This window comes from Pristiophorus japonicus, chromosome 15 (assembly GCF_044704955.1).
Source record: "Pristiophorus japonicus isolate sPriJap1 chromosome 15, sPriJap1.hap1, whole genome shotgun sequence".
NCBI classification, from domain to species: Eukaryota; Metazoa; Chordata; class Chondrichthyes; family Pristiophoridae; genus Pristiophorus; species Pristiophorus japonicus.
This window is the reverse complement of record NC_091991.1, coordinates 115,842,073-115,863,554: the sequence shown is the minus strand read 5'-3', so window position 1 is coordinate 115,863,554 and position 21,482 is coordinate 115,842,073. Positions and strand designations below refer to the sequence as shown.

General features: G+C 50.6%; 1 protein-coding gene across 3 annotated transcripts in view; it reads left to right on the top strand.

The window, feature by feature from the left end:
* The window catches only part of anks3 (ankyrin repeat and sterile alpha motif domain containing 3), a 33,386-nt gene extending 14,208 nt beyond the window's left edge, over positions 1 to 19,178 (top strand). For 2 of the 3 annotated variants that reach the window (XM_070900868.1, XM_070900870.1), the window contains 9 exons: positions 223 to 341; positions 3,982 to 4,149; positions 4,800 to 4,924; positions 5,622 to 5,763; positions 9,331 to 9,503; positions 12,144 to 12,238; positions 17,010 to 17,096; positions 18,016 to 18,112; positions 18,204 to 19,178. In XM_070900868.1, the coding sequence (XP_070756969.1) occupies positions 223 to 341; positions 3,982 to 4,149; positions 4,800 to 4,924; positions 5,622 to 5,763; positions 9,331 to 9,503; positions 12,144 to 12,238; positions 17,010 to 17,096; positions 18,016 to 18,107 (1,001 nt within the window). In that variant the 3' untranslated portion in view covers positions 18,108 to 18,112; positions 18,204 to 19,178. The remainder of the gene's footprint in view (positions 1 to 222; positions 342 to 3,981; positions 4,150 to 4,799; positions 4,925 to 5,621; positions 5,764 to 9,330; positions 9,504 to 12,143; positions 12,239 to 17,009; positions 17,097 to 18,015; positions 18,113 to 18,203) is intronic. The other variant, XM_070900869.1, reaches the window with a different exon arrangement.
* The last annotated feature ends 2,304 nt before the right edge of the window (positions 19,179 to 21,482 follow it).

The window sequence follows — 21,482 nt, the reverse complement described above, 5'->3', positions numbered from 1 at the left end:
CAGCAGCGGAAAAGTCAGGTTATTGTTTTGGGTAGAGACCCCTGATCGTGATCCCCACTTGAACCATTAGTCAGTTTTCCATCTCCCTCTTGCCCACGCTCCGGCAGTGTATTTCCAGTGTTTTTTTTCTTGCTCTCTGTGTGTGGTAAGTGATTGGGTGGTGGATGTCCCAGGCTGCTGGCAATGTCCCTAACGATGACTGACAGTTTCCCTCCGCTGTAGAGGACAATCCTTTCTGCGTCACCGAGGCTGTGACCACCCGCAGGAGCAGCGGCAGCAGCAGCGACGGACTGGCAAAGGCACTGGGCGTTAGCCGTGAGGGATCCGTGGAGAGTAACGAGGTGAGAAGGTGCGCACGACAGTGCTGCCAATTTACGCAGATTTCAGAACGTTCCCAAACCGGAAGTGAATCTGCTTAAATTCCGGCTTTCGACAGCCCGCTGAGCCTTTCCCTTCTCGGCTGATCTCCCGCTGCACTCACAGTGGATGTGCTGTCCAGTATGTGAGGGGCTCTCTCAGCGTTTACAGGTGGAGAGGTGTGAGCACTGCCCCATGGGACAAACAGACCATGGAGTAGGTGAGGTGCTGCACGATGTGGGAGGTGGGTGCAGAGGATACAGACGGGAGTGGGTGCAGGGAGTGCAAACGGGAGGTGGGAGCGGGGGGGTTACAGGTGGGAGTGGGAGGTACAGTCAGGAGGTGGGAGTGGGGGTTACAGTCAGGAGGTGAGAGCGGGGGTTACAGACGGGAGGTGGGAGTGGGGGGTACAGTCGGGAGGTGGGAGCGGGAGGGTACAGGTGGGAGTGGGGTACAGTCAGGAGGTGGGAGTGGGGGTTACAGTCAGGAGGTGAGAGCAGGGGTTACAGACGGGAGGTGGGAGTGGGAGGGTACAGGTGGGAGTGGGGTACAGTCAGGAGGTGGGAGTGGAGGGTTCAGTCAGGAGGTGAGAGCGGGGGCTACAGTCGGGAGGTGGGAGCAGGGGTTACAGACGGGAGGTGAGAGTGGGAGTGGGGGATACAGACGGGAGGTGGGAGCGGGGGATACAGATGGGAGTGGGGGGGGTGGGGTACAGTCAGGAGGTGAGGTGCTGCACAAAGAAGATGTGGGGTTGTATGAGGTGAGAAGCGAGCGTTGTACAGGCTGTGTTCAATGGAGGGGTGGGAGCACGATCAGCCTTTCCGGGAGGAATGCAGTCGGGGCACTAGGATGATCTGGGTTCTGAGACGGACATTTGTAAATTTGTCCTCTGGAGTTATTAGGGCATGCTGTTCACAGTGAAACATAGAAACATAGAAACATAGAAAATAGGTGCAGGAGTAGGCCATTTGGCCCTTCGAGCCTGCATCACCATTCAATATGATCATGGCTGATCATGCAACTTCAGTACCCCATTCTTGCTTTCTCTCATACCACTTGATCCCTTTAGCCGTAAGGGCCACATCTAACTCCCTTTTGAATATATCTAACGAATTGGCCTCAAGAAATTTCTGTGATAGAGGTTCAAAATATACAAGGTTCACAATTCTCTGAGTGAAGAAGTTTCTCCTCAGCTCGGTCCTAAACTGCTTACCCCTTATCCCTAAACTGTGACCCCTGGTTCTGGATTTCCCCAACATCGGGAACATTCTTCCTGCATCTAACCTATCTAATCCCGTCAGAATTTTATATGTTTCTATGAGATCCCCTCTCATTCTTCTAAATTCCAGTTATTATAAGCCTAGTCGATCCAGTCATTCTTCATATGTCAGTCCTGCCATCCCAGGAATCAGTCTGGTGAACCTTCGCTGCATTCCCTCAATAGCAAGAACGTCCTTCCTCAGATTAGGAGACCAAAACTGCACACAATATTCAAGGTGTGGCCTCACCAAGGCCCTGTACAACTGCAGTAAGACTTCCCTGCTCGTATACTCAAATCCTCTCGCTATGAAGGCCAACATGCCATTTGCCTTCTTCACCGCCTGCTGTACCTGCATGCCAACTTTCAATGACATGTACCATGACACCCAGGTCTCATTGCACCTCCCCTTTTCCTAATCTGTCACCATTCAGGTATTCTGCCTTCGTGTTTTTGTCATCAAAGTGGATAACCTCACATTTATCTACATTATACTGCATCTGCCATGCATTTGCCCACTCATCTAACCTGTTCAACTCGCCCTTGCAGCCTCTTAGCATCCTCCTCACAGCTCACACTGCCACCCAGTTTAGTGTCATCTGCAAACTTGGAGATATTACATTCTATTTCTTCGTCTAAATCATTTATGTATATTGTAAATAGCTGGGGTCCCAGCGCTGAACCTTGCGGTACCCCACTAGTCACTGCCTGCCATTCTGAAAAGGACCCGTTTATTCCTACTCTTTGCTTCCTGCCTGCCAACCAGTTCTCTATCCACGTCAATACATTACCCCCAATACCATGTGCTTTAATTTTGCACACTAATTTCTTGTGTGCGACCTTGTCAAAAGCCTTTTGAAAGTCCAAATACACCACACCCACTGGTTCTCCCTTGTCCACTCTACTAGTTACATCCTTAAAAAATTCCAGAAGATTTGTCAAGCATGATTTCCCTTTCATAAATACACGCTGACTTGGACCAATCCTGTCGCTGCTTTCCAAATACGCTGCTATTGCATCTTTAATAATTGATTCCAACATTTTCCCCACTACCAATGTCAGGCTAACCGGTCTATAATTCCCTGATTCCTTTCTCCCTACTTTTTTTAAAAGTGGGGTTACATTAACTACCCTCCAATCCATAGAAACTGATCCAGAGTCTACAGAATGTTGGAAAATTACCACCAATGCATCCACTATTTCTAGGGCCACTTCCTTAAGTACTCTGGGATGCAGACTATCAGGCCCTGGGGATTTATCGGCCTTCAATCCCATCAATTTCCCGAACACAATCTCCTGACTAATAAGGATTTCCCTCAGTTCCTCCTTTTCGCTAGACCCTCGGTCCCCTAGTATTTCCGGGAAGTTATTTGTGTCTTCCTTAGTGAAGACAGAATCAAATGATTTGTTTAGTTGGTTTGCTATTTCTTTTTTTCCCATTATAAATTCACCTGATTCTGATTGCAAGGGACCTACTAGTCTTCACTAATCTTTTTCTCTTATGCCCCTTCTTTGGATTTCCCTTGTTAGCCATGGTTGAGCCACCTTCCCTGTTTCATTTTTACGCCAGACAGGGATGTACAATTGTTGAAGTTCATCCATGTGATCTTTAAGTATCTGCCATTGCCATTATAATTCGCCAGTCTATCCTAGCCAATTCACGTCTCATCCCGTTGAAGTTACCTTTCTTTAAGTTCAGGACCCTAGTCTCTGAATGAACTGTGTCACTCTCCATCTTAATGAAGAATTCTACATATTCACTCTTCTCCAAGGGGCTTCGCACAACAAGATTGCTAATTAATCCTCTTTCATTACACAACACCCAATCTAGGATGGCCAGCTCTCTAGTTGGTTCCTCGACATATTGGTCTAGAAAACCATCCCTTATACACTCCAGGAAATCCTCCTCCACCGTATTGCTACCAGTTTGGTTAGCCCAATCTATATGTAACCCTTAATCCATGCAGACTCCAGCATGCATACGTCAACACGCAGACTATAACATGTATACTTCAAATCAATGTAGTGTCGGACGAGCTGGAGTATTGTGAAACTGACGCTCTATCACAGATAGAGCCGAGCACAGGCAGCCAGATACAATGTTCCTGCAAGGATGTTAAAGGAATGGCGTACGGGTTGAAGAGTTGAATTTTACTGGGATGTGCTTTCGGAATGAAGAGGGTGTGGGATATGGGAAGGGTGTGGGAGATGGATTCGGGGTGAAGGATGTGGGGTATGGTTTTGCAGTGTAGGGGGTGGGAGATGGATTTGGAGTGAATGGCGATGGGATATGGTTGCAGTGTGCTGTATTAATGGCCGCACTGTCCATATTCCTTACAAATCAAACCCTCTTGTGTCTTTTGAAGGATTCGGATCAGCCCAGTAAATGCTGTAACAGAAGGCAGTTGAAGATTCGCAGAGGCCACGGGAAGAGCACTGAGAGCTCCTATTCGGGAGACAACGACATTCCCACAATTCCCAGTCAGCAGCTACTGAATCTGAATGAGGGGGTGGCGAAATACCATGGGCCTAAGGTACAATTTGGTCCTGAGCACAGAGAATGGGAATTTTACTGAGGCCGGAAACTTTTTATAATCTCATCCTGACACTCTGCACCTTCAATAATGATAATTAACTTGTAAACAGTGTCTACGGTATCATCAACCCATTTCCCCTGCGGCTTGCTATTGTTAACAGTGAAATACATTAAAGAGACAACATTATTAGGCACTCCGATACTGTTACTCCCACACAGACACTCTAATACTGTTTCTATCAGTGACTCCTATACCGCTACTCTCTGTCAGACACTCCAGTACTGTTTGAGCTGCTTGTACCAGCTGAGATCATTGACCTGATTGGGATTTGGGGCTGGGATTTTCCTCGCTGTGTGGCCCATTGATCGCCGCACAGTGCCTTTAGCCACCCGGCCATTAGTGAAGCACCATTGCACGTAGCCACTGTTCTGTATCAGGCAACAGTGATACTATCAGCACAAACTCTGCACAACTGTTACTTGTGAAAGATCAGAACATCAAGGTACTCCCTCTTCTCTGTGGAACAGGCTCGACGGGCTGAATAGCCTGTTCCTGCTCCTGCTCCTGTTCCTGTGTTCCCTCTGTTGCATCACAGCCATTTCCTCAGTGCTATTGTGGAGTTTTGTCAATGTTCCCTCTGCTTGCAGGATTTGCCGGAGTTTCTGGAACAGATTGGCTGCTTGAAGTACCTCCACATCCTCGAGGAGCAGGACGTGGATTTGCGAATATTCCTCACTCTGACGGAAACTGATCTGAAAGAAGTAGGCATTACGTGAGTAGGTGTCACATGAACAAGCAAAGTCAAGGTGTAGGCAACACAGGGTCCTGCTGGGGTGTGACCGGAGGATTGGGTGGGGGAGGGGTGCGGTTTGGGGTCAGGGGGTGATGGCGGGACCAGAGGGCAGAGGGTGGGGGGTACAGGAGGTGGGAAGACCGTGGGGTGGTGGGTCATGGAGGGTGATCGGGTGCTGGGGGACAATGGGGGGGCCAAAGCCTAGGGTGGGTGGGAAGATGTTAGTGGACTGGGGGAGTGAAGGGGGTGTTGGAGGACCAGGGGAGAGGGCGGGGGGTGTTGGAGGACCGGGGGGACAATGGGGGGACTGAGTCCAGGGTGGGGGTGTTAGAGGACCTGGAGGGGGGGGGGGGGGGGGGGGGGAGGGGGCGCAGGGGGTGTTGGAGGACCGGGAGACAATGGGGGGACCAAGTCCAGGGTGGGGGGATGGGGGTGTTAGAGATCCTGCGGGGGGAGTGGGCGCAGGGGGTGTTGGAGGACCGGGGCGACAATGGACAATTGGGGGCCCGAGCCCAGGGTGGGGGAGGGGGGTGTTCGATACTGGGGGACAATGGGGGGAACCAAGCCCAGGGGGGTGGGCGGTGGTGGGGGGTGTTGGAGGGCCAGGGGGTGGGGATGAGGGAGGTCAATGATGAAGCTCCAGGGGATGGGTGACTTGTTGCTGGTGTCTCTGCAGGTTGTTTGGACCTAAAAGGAAGATGACAGCTGCAATCGCTCGCTGGCACAGTAACGCCCTGCCACTCAGTAACACCCTGGAGCAGGTCTACGCTGACCGGTTGGAGACGGAAATGCAGGAAATGGCCATTCAGCTTCACAAGGTGCAGTTTATTTGATGGGACTGAAAGCAACTAAACTGTGTCTGAGAGAGATTCATTCATTGAGGCATTGATTTCTGAGGGCAGGTGTAGCACAGGTTAGATACAGAGTGAAGCTCCCTCAATACTGTCCCATCAAACACTCCCGGGGCAGATACAGCATAGAAACATAGAAAATAGGTGCAGAAGTAGCCCATTCGGCCCTTTGAGCCTGCACCACCATTCAATAAGATCATGGCTGATCATTCACCTCAGTACCCCTTTCCTGCTTTCTCTCCATACCCCTTAATCCCTTTAGCCGTAAGGGCCATATCTAACTCCCTCTTGAATATATCCAATGAACTGGCATCTACAACTCTCTGCGGTAGGGAATTCCACAGGTTAACAACTCTCTGAGTGAAGAAGTTTCTCCTCATCTCAGCCCTAAATGGCTTACCCCTTATCCTTAGACTATGTCCCCTGGTTCTAGACTTTCCCAATATCGGGAACATTCTTCCTGCATCTAACCTGTCTAGTCCCGTCAGAATTTGATATGTTTCTATGAGATCCCCTCTCAAGCTTCTAAACTCGAGTGAATACAGGCCCAGTCGATCCAATCTCTCCTCATATGTCAGTCCTGTCATCCCGTGAATCAGTCTGGTGAACCTTCGCTGCACTCCCTCAATAGCAAGAATGTCCTTCTTCAGATTAGGAGACCAAAACTGAACACAATATTCCAAGTGAGGCCTCACTAAGTCCCTCACAACTGCAGTAAGACCTCCCTGCTCCTATACTCAAATCCCCGATCTATGAAGGCCAACATACCATTTGCCTTCTTCACCGCCTGCTGTACCTGCATGCCAACTTTCAATGACTGATGTACCATGAGACCCAGGTCTCGTTGCACCTCCCCTTTTCCTAATCTGCTGCCATTCAGATAATATTCTGCCTTCGTGTTTTTGCCCCCAAAGTGGATAGCCTCACATTATCCACATTATACTGCATCTGCCATGCGTTTGCCCACTCACCACCCTGTCCAAGTCACCCTGCAGCCTCTTAGCGTCCTCCTCACCGCTCACACCTCCACCCAGCTTAGTGTCATCTGCAAACTTGGAGATATTACACTCAATTCCTTCATCTAAATCATTAATGTATATTGTAAATAGCTGGGGTCCCAGCACTGAGCCCTGCGGCACCCCACTAGTCACTGCCTGCCATTCTGAAAAGGCCCGTTTATCCCGACTCTCTGCTTCCTGTTTGCCAACCAGTTCTCTATCCACGTCAGTACATTACCCCCAATAACGTGCTTTAATTTTGCACACCAATCTCTTGTGTGGGACCTTGACAAAAGCCTTTTGAAAGTCCAAATACACCACATCCACTGGTTCTCCCTTGTCCATTCTATTAGTTACATCCTCAAAAAATTCTAGAAGATTTGTCAAGCATGATTTCCCTTTCATAAATCCATGCCGACTTGGACCGATCCCGTCATTGCTTTCCAAATGCGCTGCTATTTCATCTTTAATAATTGATTCCAACATTTTCCCCATTACTGATGTCAGGCTAACCGGTCTATAATTACCTGTTTTCTCTCTCCCTCCTTTCTTAAAAAGTGGTGTTACATTAGCTACCCTCCAGTCCATAGGAACTGATCCAGAGTCGATAGACTGTTGGAAAATGATCATCAATGCATCCACTATTTCTAGGGCTACTTCCTTAAGTACTCTGGGATGCAGACTATCAGGCCCTGGGGATTTATCAGCCTTCAATCCCATCAATTTCCCTAACACAATTTCCCGCCTAATAAGGATTTCCTTCAGTTCCTCTTTCTCACTAGACCCTTGGTCCCCTAGTATTTCCGGAAGGTATTTGTGTCTTCCTTCGTGAAGGCAGAACCAAAGTATTTGTTTAACTGGTCTGCCATTTCTTTGTTCCCCATTATAAATTCACCTGAATCTGACTGCAAGGGACCTACATTTGTCTTCACTAATCTTTTTCTCTTCACATAGCTATAGAAGCTTTTGCAGTCAGTTTTTATGTTCCCAGCAAGCTTCCTTTCATATATTTTCCCCCTCCTAATTAAACCCTTTGTCCTCCTCTGCTGTATTACAAAATTCTCCCAGTCCTCAGGTTTGCTGCTTTTTCTGACCAATTTATATGCCTCTTCCTTGGATTTAACATTATCCTTAATTTCCCTTGTTAGCCACGGTTGAGCCACCTTCCCCGTTTTATTTTTACTCCAGACAGGAATGTACAATTGTTGAAGTTCATCCATGTGATCTTTAAATGTTTGCCATTGCCTATCCACCATCAACCCTTTAAGTATCACTTGCCATTCTATTCTAGGCAATTCATGTTTCATCCCATCGAAGTTACCTTTCCTTAAGTTCAGGACCCTAGTCTCTGAATTAACTGTGTCACTCTTCATCTTAATAAAGAATTCTACCATATTATGGTCAATCTTCCCCAAGGGGCCTCACACAGCAAGATTGCTAATTAGTCCTTTCTCAATACACATCACCCAGTGATGGCCAGCCCTCTAGTTGGTTCCTCAACATATTGGTCTAGAAAACCATCCCTAATACACTCCAGGAAATCCTCCTCCACCGCATTGCTGCCAGTTTGGTTAGCCCAATCTATATGTAGATTAAAGTCGCCCATGATAACTGCTGTACCTTTATTGCACGCATCCCTAATTTCTTGTTTGATGCTGTCCCCAAACTCACTACTACTGTTTGCTGGTCTGTACACAACTCCCACTAGCATTTTCTGCCCTTTGGTATTCCGTAGCTCCACCCATACCGATTCCACATCATCCAAGCTAATGTCCTTCCTTACTATTGCATTCATTTCCTCTTTAACCAGCAACGCCACCCCACCTCCTTTTCCTTTCTGTCTATCCTTCCTGAATGTTGAATACCCCTGGATGTTGAGTTCCCAGCCTTGGTCACCCTGGAGCCATGTCTCCGTGATACCAATTACATCATATCCGTTAACTGCTAACTGCGCAGTTAATTCATCCACCTTATTACGAATACTTTACGCATTGAGGCACAGAGCCTTCACGGCGAGGGGCCGTGTGTGTAACACACTTTGCACCTTTAGAATTTTGCTGTAATGTGGTCCTTTTTGCTTTTTGCCTTGGGTTTCTCTGCCCTCCACTTTTACTTTTCTTCTTTCTATCTTTTGCTTCTGCCCCCATTCTACTTTGTTTGATACAGAATAAAACTCCCTCTACATTCCACCATCAAACACTCCCAGAGCAGGTCCAGCACGGGTTAGTTACAGAGTAAAGCTCCCTCTACACTGTGCCATCAAACACTCCCATGGCAGGTACAGCATGGGTTAGATACAGAATAAAGTTCCTTCTACACTGTCCCAGTGTTCAGGAGGTGTGTGCAGTCTTGAGCACAGCTGTACTGGGTAGTTCTTTCCCAGTTGTTCCTTACCAGTTACGACATAGATCCTCACTCTATTCATTCCCCTGGATATCCCTTTAATGATGTAAAGGCTCTAATACTGAACAGCCAAATGCAGGTCTAACTCTAGTCTCTGGGTCATTTCACTGAAGTTTTGTGGTTCCTTTGTCAGAAGTGTGGGGAAGTGGAGTTGCTGACTGGACGAGTGTCCCAGGAGCAGGAGCTGCGGGCTGTGGTGGAAGGGGTTTTAATGGAGGATAAAATGGCCTGGAAACAAAAACAGAAACGGATTGAAGAGACGCAGGGAGTCTGCCGAGAGACAGCAGTCGTCCTCGAGCAAATCAAGTGAGTCGGTACTATCAGTCACTGAGGATATGGAATTCCTAATAGACCGCGTGTGTAACGGACTGTGTGTGCGAGGGGCCATGTATGTAATGGACTGTGTGTGCGAGGGGCCGCGTGTGTAACAGACTGTGTGTGTGAGGGGCCATGTATGTAACGGACTGTGCGCGTGAGGGGCCGTGTATGTAACGGACTGTGTGCAAGAGGGGCCGTGTGTGCAACATACTGTGTGTGCGAGGGGCCGTGTGTGTAACGGACTGTGTGTGCGAGGGGCCATGTGTGTAACGGACTGTGTGTGCGAGGGGCCATGTGTGTAACGGACTGTGTGTGCGAGGGGCCATGTGTGTAACGGACTGTGTGCGAGGGGCCGTCTGTGTAACGGACTGTGTGTGCGAGGTGCCGTGCGTATAACGGACTGTGTGTGCAAGGGGCCGTGTGTGTAATGGACTGTGTGTGCGAGGGGCCGTGTATGTAACGGACTGTGTGTGCGAGGGGCCCTGTGTCTAACGAACTGTGTGCGCGAGGGGCCGTATGTGTAACGGACTGTGTGTGCGAGGGGTCCTGTCCCTAACGAACTGTGTGCGCGAGGGGCCGTATGTGTAACGGACTGAGTGTGTAACAGACTGTGTGTGCGAGGGGCCGCGTGTGTAACGGACTGTGTGCGAGGGGCCGGGTGTGTAACGGACTGTGTGTGCGAGGGGCCGCGTATGTAACAGACTGTGTGTGTGAGGGGCCATGTGTGTAACGGACTGTGTGTGTAACGGACTGTGCGCGTGAGGGGCCGCGTGTGCAAGGGGCCGTGTGTGTAACGGACTGCGTGTGCGAGGGGCCGTGTGTGTAACGGACTGTGTGCGAGAGGGGCCGTGTGTGCAACATACTGTGTGTGCGAGGGGCCGTGTGTGTAACGGACTGTGTGTGCGAGGGGCCATGTGTGTAACGGACTGTGTGTGCGAGGGGCCATGTGTGTAACGGACTGTGTGTGCGAGGGGCCATGTGTGTAACGGACTGTGTGCGAGAGGGGCCGTGTGTGCAACAGACTGTGTGTAACGGACTGTGTGCGAGGGGCCGTGTGTGTAACGGACTGTGTGTGCGAGGGGCCGTGTGTGTAAAGGACTGTGTGTGCGAGGGGCCGTGTGTGTAACGGACTGTGTGTGCGAGGGGCCCTGTCTCTAACGAACTGTGCGCGAGGGGCCGTATGTGTAACAGACTGAGTGTGTAACAGACTGTGTGTGCGAGGGGCCGCGTGTGTAACAGACTGTGTGCGAGTGGCCGTGTGTAACGGACTGTGTCTGTAACAGACTGTGTGTGCGAGGGGCCGCGTGTGTAACGGACTTGTGCGCGAGGGGCCGCGTGTGCAAGTTGCCGTCTGTGTAACCGACTGCGTGTGCGAGGGGCCGTGTGTGTAACGGACTGTGTGCGAGGGGCCGTGTGTGCGAGGGGCTATGTGTGTAACGGACTGTGTGTGCGAGGGGCCATGTGTGTAACGGACTGTGTGTGCGAGGGGCCGTGTGTGTAACGGACTGTGTGTGAGAGGTGCCGTATGTGTGACGGACTGTGTGTGCTAGGGGCCGTGTGTGTAAAGGACTGTGTGTGAGGGGCCGTGTGTGTAACGGACTGTGTGTGCGAGGGGCCCTGTGTCTAACGAACTGTGTGTGCGAGGGGCCGCGTGTGTAACAGACTGTGTGTGCGAGGGACCGCGTGTGTAACAGACTGTGTGTGTGAGCGGCCATGTGTAACGGACAGTGTGTGTAACGGACTGTGCACGTGAGGGGCCGTGCGTGTAACGGACTGTGTGCGAGGGGCCGCGTGTGCAAGGGGCCGTCTGTGTAACGGACTGCGTGTGCGAGGGGTCATGTGTGTAACGGACAGTGTGCGAGAGGGGCCGTGTGTGCAACAGACTGTGTGTGCGAGGGGCCGCGTGTGTAACGGGCAATGTGCGAGGGGCCGTGTGTGCGAGGGGCCGTGTGCATAACGGACTGTGTATGCGAGGGGCCGTGTGTGTAACGGACTGTGTGTGCGAGGGGCCGTGTGTGTAACGGACTGTGTGTGCGAGGGGCCCTGTGTCTAACGAACTGTGTGCACGAGGGACCATATGTGTAACGGACTGAGTGTGTAATAGACTGTGTGTGCGAGGGGCTGTGTGTGTAACGGACTGTGTGCGAGGGGTCGTGTATGTAACGGACTGTGTGTGTAACAGACTGTGTGTGTGAGGGGCCATGTGTGTAACGGACTGTGTGTAACGGACTGCGTGTGCGAGGGGCCACGTGTGTAACGGACTGCGTGTGCGAGGGGCCATGTTGTAAGGAACTGATTGTGTAATAGGCTGTGTATGCAACGGGCCGATTATGACTTGGGCCTGCTCAGACGGGAGAGGCTGAGCAGTAACATCCTCAGAGCGACAGCAGGGTGGGAAGCGGGACAGCATGGTGACTGTGTGAGCCAAGGTTGTTGCTGTGCAATGGGTTTGCTGAGCATCTTGGGTGGTCCGTGTCTTTTGTTTGCATCGGTGATTTGATGTTAATTAGTACAGTAGTCATCACCCAGCCGATATAGGCCGAGCCCCTTGTGTTAACCCCCAAATCACCCGAGCATCTACTCAGCTGCAGGGGGAACAGCTTCTCATCATTTTAACCTCTTTCCCAGAGCTTGCCAGTCCGAACTATCGGCTCGATTCAAAGATGGAAGTGGACAGAGGAGGAAAGCAGAGGCCAGGAAGCAGCCACCAAACGCACAGGAAGGTGAGTAATGGCTGAGTCAGGAGCTACGCTTGTGACCCCAATTAGCACATTAGCAGCCTCCATGGGTGTCGCTTAATCCCAGCCCCATCACAGCAACTAACTGTTGCTGTACAGTCCCAGTGGAGCATTGGTGAAAGGGAAGTACTGAGGGAGTGCTGCAGTGTTGGAGGGGCAGTACTAAGGGAATGCTGCACTGTCGGAGAGGCAGTAATGAGCGAATACTGCACTGTCGGAGGGGCAGTACTGAAGGAATGCTGCACTGTCAGAGGGACAGTACTGAGGGAATGCTGTACTGTAGGAGGGACAGTACTGAAGGAATGCTGCACTGTGGGAGCGACAGTATTGAGCGAATACTGCACTGTCGGAGGGGCAGTACTGAGGGAATGCTTCACTGAGAGGGACAGTACTGAGGGAATGCTGCACTGTCGGAGAGGCAGTATTGAGGGAGTGCTGCACTGTCGAAGGGACAGTACTGAGGGAGCGCCAAACTGACGGAGGGACAGTTCTGAGGGAATGCTGCACTGTCGGAGGGGCAATATTGAGCGAATACTGCGCTGTCAGAAGAGCAGTACTGAGGGAATGCTGCATTGTCGGAGGAGGCAGTACTGAGGGAGTGCTGCACTGCCGGAGTGGCAGTTCTGAAGGAGTGTGCACTGTGTCGAAATCTCGACTCTCAATATACGACTCTAACACAATCAGTTCCGGGAGATGTTCCTTTAATTTTTACTTGCAGCAAGGAAGAGTCACACTCAGTCAAAGGCTAAGCGACGATTCCCGATATGGTACAATTTCACAAAGTATTTATACAGTAAAAAACAAGTTATGGTTCCATCCTGTGTATTGATTCTGCCTTTGCAGTCACCGAAAACAGATAAAGAGTTAATGATTACCACATCCTTGTCTTTACATTTTTCTCAAATGTCTCCTTTGTAAGTGATTTTGGTGGGCCAGACAGCAATAACTCGATTAGGGTGTGATAATGTGCTATTACCGGCTTTGCATTGTTTTTAGGATTGTCCAGTTTCCTGGCAAGTTATTTGGGCCCATGATTTTCATAGTGGGTGATTGGGTACTTGGCTTCTTGCATTAATGGATGAGTGCTGTACAAGAGATAATGGCTGGTAATTCAGTGGAGCACAATAGGTGGTACTCATCTCTGTTGTCTGATGACTATTAATCAGCTAACAGCCGTTACAGACAGGGTCAGCATGTTTATGCAAACAGACTGTCTGTTTCTAGCAGGGCCTGGACTCTATTTTGTTTTATGGCAAAAAGGGTACAAAAAACAGTGTAATGCAACTTTAAAAAATAGATTTCCACATTGGGGGCAGTACTGAGGGAGTGCTGCACTGCCGGAGTGGCAGTTCAGAGGGAGTGTGCACTGTCAGAGGGACAGTACATTGGATAATCAAGATATTCTTTGCTGTTGGTTGTTCAAGTGGATGTTGAAGATCCCAGGGCACTATCTGAAGAACAGCAGGGAGTCCTGCTTTAAAAAAAATAATTCTCACAATGAGAGCGCCGCTGGCAAGGCCGGCATTTATTGCCCATCCCTAATTGCCCTTGAGTAGGTGGTGGTGAATCACTTTCTTGAACTGCTGCAGTCCGTGTGGTGAAGGTGCTCTCACAGTGCTGTTAAGGAGGGAGTGCCAGAATTTTGACCCAGCAATGAATGACAGTATATTTCCAAGTCAGGCGATGATGAAGGAACATTTTTTTTCCAAAAATATACTTTATTCATATAAAATTTTCACAATACATTGGAAAATAGCTCAGTATCTTGCGGTCAGCAATTCCATACAATTCGTTTGGATGCTGACAGCAGTTCCATACAATGCACTAGTGTGCATTTCATTTCAAGGTACAGTTTAGTACAATCCGTAAATCACGTTACACGTTGTACTGTGCAAATGAGGGTATTACATGGAGCAGATGAGAACAGGTTTACATTACATTTCAGGATACATTTTAATACCGATCACGAATCACGTTACAACGGCGATATATTTACAAGACAGGATGGTGTGTGACTGGGAGAGCTACATGGAGGTGGTGGTGTTCCCATGCACCTGCTGCCCTTGTCCTTCTGGGTGGTGGATGTTGCTGGTGTCCTGGCCAATGTTCCTCACTCAACCTACACATTCAAGCACCAAGTAACTACTCAGTCGTCTTACTTAGTATTTGTGGAATCTTCCTGTGTTCAAAATGTCTACCAAATTTGCCAACATAGCAGTTGATATATTAGAATTAAGTACTCCATTGGTCCTGGAGTGATTTGGGTTGCCTCTGAAGGTGCAAGTTCTTTCTGAACTTTTGGTCTTTGCACAGGTCAGAGGTTGAACTGACTAGTAGATTGCTTCCTTCAGTCCGGTTAGTGGCCTCCTTATTAAGGATAGATATTCGGGTACAGCGTCGAAAATCCGGAGTTCCAAAATTTGGAATGTTCTGGAATCCGGACACTGGGCTGATCCGTGGCGGGGTTATCCGGAAACCGGAAAATGTTCTGAAATCTGTACTTCCCGCCTCGGCCGCCCGACCTCTGGCCCCAGCCTGACCTCTGGCCCCAGCCCGATCTCCGGCCCCAGCCCGACCTCCGGCCCCAGCCCAACCTCCAGCCCCGGCCCAATCTCTGGCCCCAGCCCAACCTCCAGCCCCGGCCGAACTCCGGTCCCGGCCCGACCCCCGCCCCCCCACCCGCTTCCCCTCCCCGACCCACCCTTCCCTCCTCTACCTACCTCAGCCCAGGCAAAGAGGTTCCGAAATCCGGAAATACCCAGAATCCGGAGCGGCCTCGGTCCCGAGGCTTCCAGATTTTCGACGCTGTACCTGTACATGCATTGGAGGCAGTTCAGAGAAGGTTCACTAGGTTGATTCCTAAGATGAAGGAGTTGTCATGAAGATAGGTTGAGCAGGTTGGGCCTATACTCATTGGAGTTTAGAAGAATGAGAGGTGATCTTATTGAAATATTTAAGATTCTGAGGGGGCTTGACAGGGTAGATGCAGAGAGGATGTTTCCCCTCGCGGGGAGGAATCTAGAACTAGCGGACATAGTTTCAGAATAAGGGGTCGCCCATTTAAAATGGAAATGAGGAGGAATTTCTTCTCTGAAGGTCGTGAATCTTTGGAATTCTCTGCCCGAGAGAGCTGTGGAGGCTGTGTCATTGAACATGAGGTGGAGATAGACAGATTTTTGAACGATATGGAGTCGAGGGTTATGGGAACGGGCAAGCAAGTGGAGTTGAGGCCAGGATCAGATCAGCCATGATCTTATTGAATGGTGGAGCAGGGTCGAGGGGCCAAATGATCTACTCCTGCTCCTATTTCTTATGTTCTTACTCCTGTTTAGTCCACAAAAAGCAAGACAAATCCAATACGGCTAGTTACCGCCCCATCAGTCTACTCTTAATCATCAGCTAAATGATGGAAGGTGTTGTTGACAGTGCTATTAAGCAGCACTTGCTCACCAATAACATGTTCACCTATTTGGGCTCCGTCCCTCGACCACTCAGCTCCAGACCTCATTACAGCCTTGGTTCAAACATGGACAAGCATGGACAAAAGAGCTGAATTCTAGAGATGAGGTAAGAGTGACTGCCCTTGACATCAAGAGCTGCCCTTGACATGAGTGTGGCATCAAGGAGCCTCGTAAAATTGAAGTCACTGGGAATCAGGGAAAACTCTCCACTGGCTGGAGTCATACCTAGCACAAAGGAAGATGGTTGTGGTTGTTTGAGGCCAATCGTCTCAGCCCCAGGACATCACTGCAGGAGTTCGTCAGGGCAGCGTCCTAGGCCCAACCATCTTCAGCTGCTTTAGCAATGACCTTCCCTCCATCATAAAGTGGGGATGTTCGCTGATGATTGCATAGTGTTCAGTTCCACTGGCAACTCCTCAGATAATGAAGCTGTCCATGCCGGCATGCAGCAAAACCTGGATGTCATTCAGGCTTGGGCTGATAAGTGGCAAATAACATTCGTGCTATAAAAGTACCAGGCATTGACCAACAAGAGAGAGTCTAGCCATCTCCCTTTGACATTCAAAGGCATTACCATCGCCGAAATCCCCCACTATCTACATCCTGGGGGTCACCATTGACCAGAAAATTAACTGGACCAGCCACATAAATACTGTGACTACAAGAGCAGGTCAGAGGCTGGGTATTCTGCGGCGAGTGTCTCACCTGACTCCCCAAAACCTTTCCACCATCTACAAGACACTTGCCTGGATGAGTGCAGCTCTAATAACACTCAACACGATCCATGACAAAGCAGCCCGCTTGATTGGCACCTTAAACATTCACTCCCTCCACCACCAGCGCGCAGTGGCTGCAGTGTGCACCATCTACAAGATGCACTGCAGCAACTTGCCAAGACTTCTTCGGCAGCACCTCCCAAACCTGCGACCTCGAGCACCTAAAAAGACAAGGGCAGCAGGCACATGGGAACACCACCACCTCCACGTTCCCCTCCAAGTCACACACTATCCTGACATGGAAATATATTGCTGTTCCTTCATCGTCGTTGGGTCAAAATTCTGGAACTCCCTAACAGCATTGTGGGAGTACCTTCACCACACGGACTGCAGCGGTTCAAGAAGGTGGCTCACCACCACCTTCTCAAGGGCAATTGGGCAATTAGGGATGGGCAATAAATGCTGGGCTTGCCCACGATGCCCTCATCCCATGAACAAAAAAAAAAGCTACTGGTGTATTTTATGTCCTGTGGCCAGGCTACAGGTATTCCTAATCTTGGTTCTTCTCTGTCATTCCAGAAGGCCTTGCTACGTGGAAATCTGTTCTGGGATCCCTGAGCACATTGGAACTGAGCACAACTCTTAAAGAATGCACAGAAGAAATGGGTGAGCAAGAGTCACGACCGTGAGTGACCCCCTCCCAGACTGTGAGTGACCCCATTCCCCCTCCACTTGACCATGAGTGACTGCCTCCCTCCCCCGACCGGTAGTGACCACACCCCCTCTGACCAGGAGTGACCATGCCCCCCACTCCCGGCCGGGAGTGATCATAACCCCCCCCGACCGGGAGTGACCATACCTCCCCCCCGGACCGGGAGTGACCCCCCCACCTTGACCGGGAGTGACCACCTCCCCGACCGGGAGTGACCCCCCCTTGACTGGGAGTGACCACACCCCCTCTGACCAGGAGTGACCACCCCCCCCCCCCCCGGCCGGGAGTGATCATAACCCCCCCCCCCCGACTGGGAGTGACCATTACCCCCCGCCCCCCCCCAGATTGGGAGTTACCATCCTCCCCGACTGGGAGTGACCATGCACCCCCTGACTGGGAGTGACCACACCCCCCTTGACCAGGAGTGACCCGGGAGTAACTAACTCTCCTACCCCCCCGCTGACCAGGAGTGACCAGCCCCCCTGATCAGGAGTGACCCCCCCGATTGGGAGTTACCACCCTCCCCGACTGGGAGTGACAATGCCCCCACCGACCGGGAGTGACCATGCCCCCCACCCCTCCCCGACCGGGAATGACCATGCCCACCCCCCCTCCCCGACCGGGAGTGACCATGCCCACCCACCCCACCCCCCCCCGACTGGGAGTGACTCCTCCCCCCACCCCCCTCTTGACCGGGAGTGACCATGCCCCCCCCGACCGGGAGTGACCTCTCCCCCTTGACCGGGAGTGACTCCTCCCCCTGACTGGGAGTGACCACCACCCCCCCCCTCCCCCACCCCCCCCCCCCCGTCTAGGAGTGACCCCTGACTGGGTTTGGGCTGAAGCTATACTTATTGTGAGTTCTGTTTCTAGATAAAGCTGTACGAACAGTTGAACAGAATCTGGAAAACCTGCTGAATTCAGACAAAGGGACGCCGGAGTGGACACACAATGCCGATATCTGACAGCGGTAGGTGAAGCTCACACTGACATATCCGTCACAGCACTAGGATTGGCCACACTTTGCTGCTGATCCTTTTCCATCCTGCTTCCCTCCTTAGATCCAATACCATCCGATGCCCGAGGGATTCATGGAATCCAGTATTAGCTGACTGGACGGTGGGTGAAAGTGCCACCCTGAAGAAAAGCAGCCTTTCTCTGCTTGGCTCTGGGCCCCGGGCCTATGCAAGACCCAGGCCGGACTTGGGGATGATGAGTGGGAGAGTCAAACAGCCCTGTTCTGGGCAGGACCTGGGGACATGCAGGTCTGGGAGCAACTCCTGTGCTGCATTGTTGAGATGGGGAGGTGTTTGGGCTCAGCAAAGACATGCAGCCCATCACCTTCCTGATGCTCAATGCCTCTCTGGATGGACGGGCCTCTGGAGACGATGCTTGTTTGGCCATTGTGTTGGTCTGCTAGTAACTCATTTCACCATTACTTCCCATCGACATCTGTCCAGCTGAACAAGTGGATTCTGATACTCAGTAAACTGGATAGCCCAACTGTAGGGCAGCCAGTACGGATACGGGTCCTTTCTCCTGCACCCCGTGGCACGTTTTAGTCAAAAGCTGGAATGGAGATGCGGGCGTGTGCGTGAGGGAACCATGTGCTAGAAATGGAAACCATCTCACTAGCAGTGATCAGCAATGTGAATGCACAGTTCACTGGTCTGCAGGGTAACTGGAGAGCCAGCATTTAACATGCTACAGAGATTGTTACCTGAATATGAACTGTGACCTTACAGAGAGTGGGATCTGGACCAATGTACTGTGACATTTGAGCGTGACCTGGACCAATGAACTAGAATCATAGCACAGAAGGAGGCCATTCGGCCCATCGAGTCTGCGCCGGCTCTTTCGAAGAGCAATCCAGTTAATCCCACCCTCCCGCTCTTTCCCCATATCCCTGCAATTCTTTCTCTTTCAAGTATTTATCCAATTCCTTTTGAAGGCTACTATTGAATCTGTAATCACCGCCCTATCAGGCAGTGCGTTCCAAAACCTAACCACTCATTCCATTAAAACGTTTTTCCTCATGTTGCCTCTGATTCTTTTGCCAATCACCTTAAATCTGTGCCCTCTGGTTATCGATCCTTCAGCCATTGGAAACTGTTTCTCTTTATTTACTCAATCTAAATCCTTCATGATTTTAAATACCTTTATCAAATCTCCTTGTCCTTGGAGCAGAAAAGGCTAACCCCAGTTTCTCCAGTCTTTCATCATAAATGTAATCCCTCATCCCTGGAACCATTCTAGTACGTCTCTTCTGTACCCTCTCCAAAGTCTTCATGTCCTTCCTTAAGTGTGGCACCCAGAATTGGAGACATTAATTTGCAATACCTAAAGCTCTGATTGGGTCCCCTTGATGACAAGTCCTGATGGTGATTGGTCCCCTTGGAGGATAGACACACCTAGCAGCTTCTCTTTGCAAAAACCTTCTCCGCCACCCCCCCCCCCCCCCCACCCCCAAAGAAGTACCTGGCCACCTCCCTTCAGCCCAAGTTCTGGACTTTTCCCCCCCCCGCCCCGCCCAAGTTCCTGACCACCTTCCCCCACCGCTCCCCACCCCCGGGTTCCTGACCTCTCCCTGGCCAACTTTCTCTCCCACGGATTCATAACCTTCTCCCTCCTCGCACCACAGATGGGGCATTGTGTGTGGGTCACAGATTGTTAACGGGTTTATTGGGTATGAAGTGAATAGTGACAGTGTCATGATATCTGGATTTCATCCAGTCTTACCATCTGGATCACGTTCTCTCTCTCAACCCCCTTTTTAGACCTGGACCACGTTCTTCCGCCATCCCCACTGTGCTCTCCATCCTCTGTACGCCGCCCCCCCCCGAGATCCTGACCTCCCCTCTCTCTGCCCGCCCCCACTCTGCCCCCCCGCCCCTCCCTCTCCGATCCCCCCTCTCTCTCTCCGATCCTCCCCCTTTCTCTCCGATCCTCCCCCTTTCTCTCCGACTCCCTCTCTCTTTCTCCGCCCTCCCCTTCTCTCTCCGCCCTCTCCTCTCCCCTTCTCTCTCCGCCCTCCCCTTCTCTCTCCGCCCTCCCCCTCTCTCTCCGCCCTCCCCCCCTCTCACCGCCCTCCCCCCTCTCACCGCCCTCCCCCCTCTCTCCACCCTCCCCCCTTTCTCCGCCCTCCCCCTCTTTCTCTCCGATCACCAGCGCTCTCCCCTTTCGATCCAATTTTCTCCCCATGTTCCCAGTGAGAGGCTGTTTCCCACAGAATTAAACAAAGCGTGGTCCGCGCTGCATTGTAACTGTGGGGTACTACGCATGCGCGGCTGGACCTCGGTGACAGTGCGCATGCGCAGCAGGGGATCGGATGCACATGCGCAGAAAGACACAAAAATGTTGGTGCAGATAATCTCTTTGCCCAGAATTGGACACAATACTCCATCTGGGGCCAAACTAATGTTTTATATAGGTTTAGCATAATTTCCTGGCTTTTGTATTCTGCCTCTATTTATAAAGCCCAGGATCCCATATGCTTTATTAACTGCTTTGTTAATCTATTCCACCACCTTCGAAGAAGTGTTCGCAAGCACCCCCAGGTCTCTTTGTTCTTGTATCCCGTTTAAAATTATAACATTTGGTGTGTATGGTCTCTCCTCATTCTTCCTACCAAAATGTATCACACTTTTCTGCATTGAATTTAATCTGCCACGTGTCCGCCCATTCCAGCAGCCTGCCTATGTCCTCTTTGAAGTCTATTACTTTCTTCCACACTGTTTACTACAGTTCCAAGTTTTGTACCATCTGCAAATTTTGAAATTGTGTTCTGTATCCCCAAGTCCGAGTCATTTAATGTATATCAAAACCAACAATGATCCTAGTACAGAACCTTGGGGAACACCGCTGTGCACCTCCCTCCAGCCTGAAAAACAGCCATTTACCACAACTCTCTGTTTGCTATCCCTTAGCCAATTTGTATCCATGCTGCTCCTGCCCCTTTTATCCCATGGGCTTCAATTTTACTAATAAGCCTAATATGTGGTACTTTATCAAATGCCATTTGAAAGTCCATATACACAACATCAACTGCTCTTCCATCATCCACCCTCTCTGTTACCTCATCAAAAAACTCAATCAAGTTAGTCAAATATGATTTGCCTCAACAAATCTGTGCTTTATTAGTACATGCTTATCCAAGTGGCTGTTATTTTTTTCCCGGATTATTGTTTCTAAAGGCTTCCCCACCACCGACGTTAAACTGACTGGCCTGTAATTGGCAGGTTTATCCTTCTCCATTTTTGAATAAGAGTGTAACATTTGTAATCCTCCTTCGAGGGAGTGGAGCCTGAACCAATGAACTGTGACCTTCCAGAGAGTAGGAC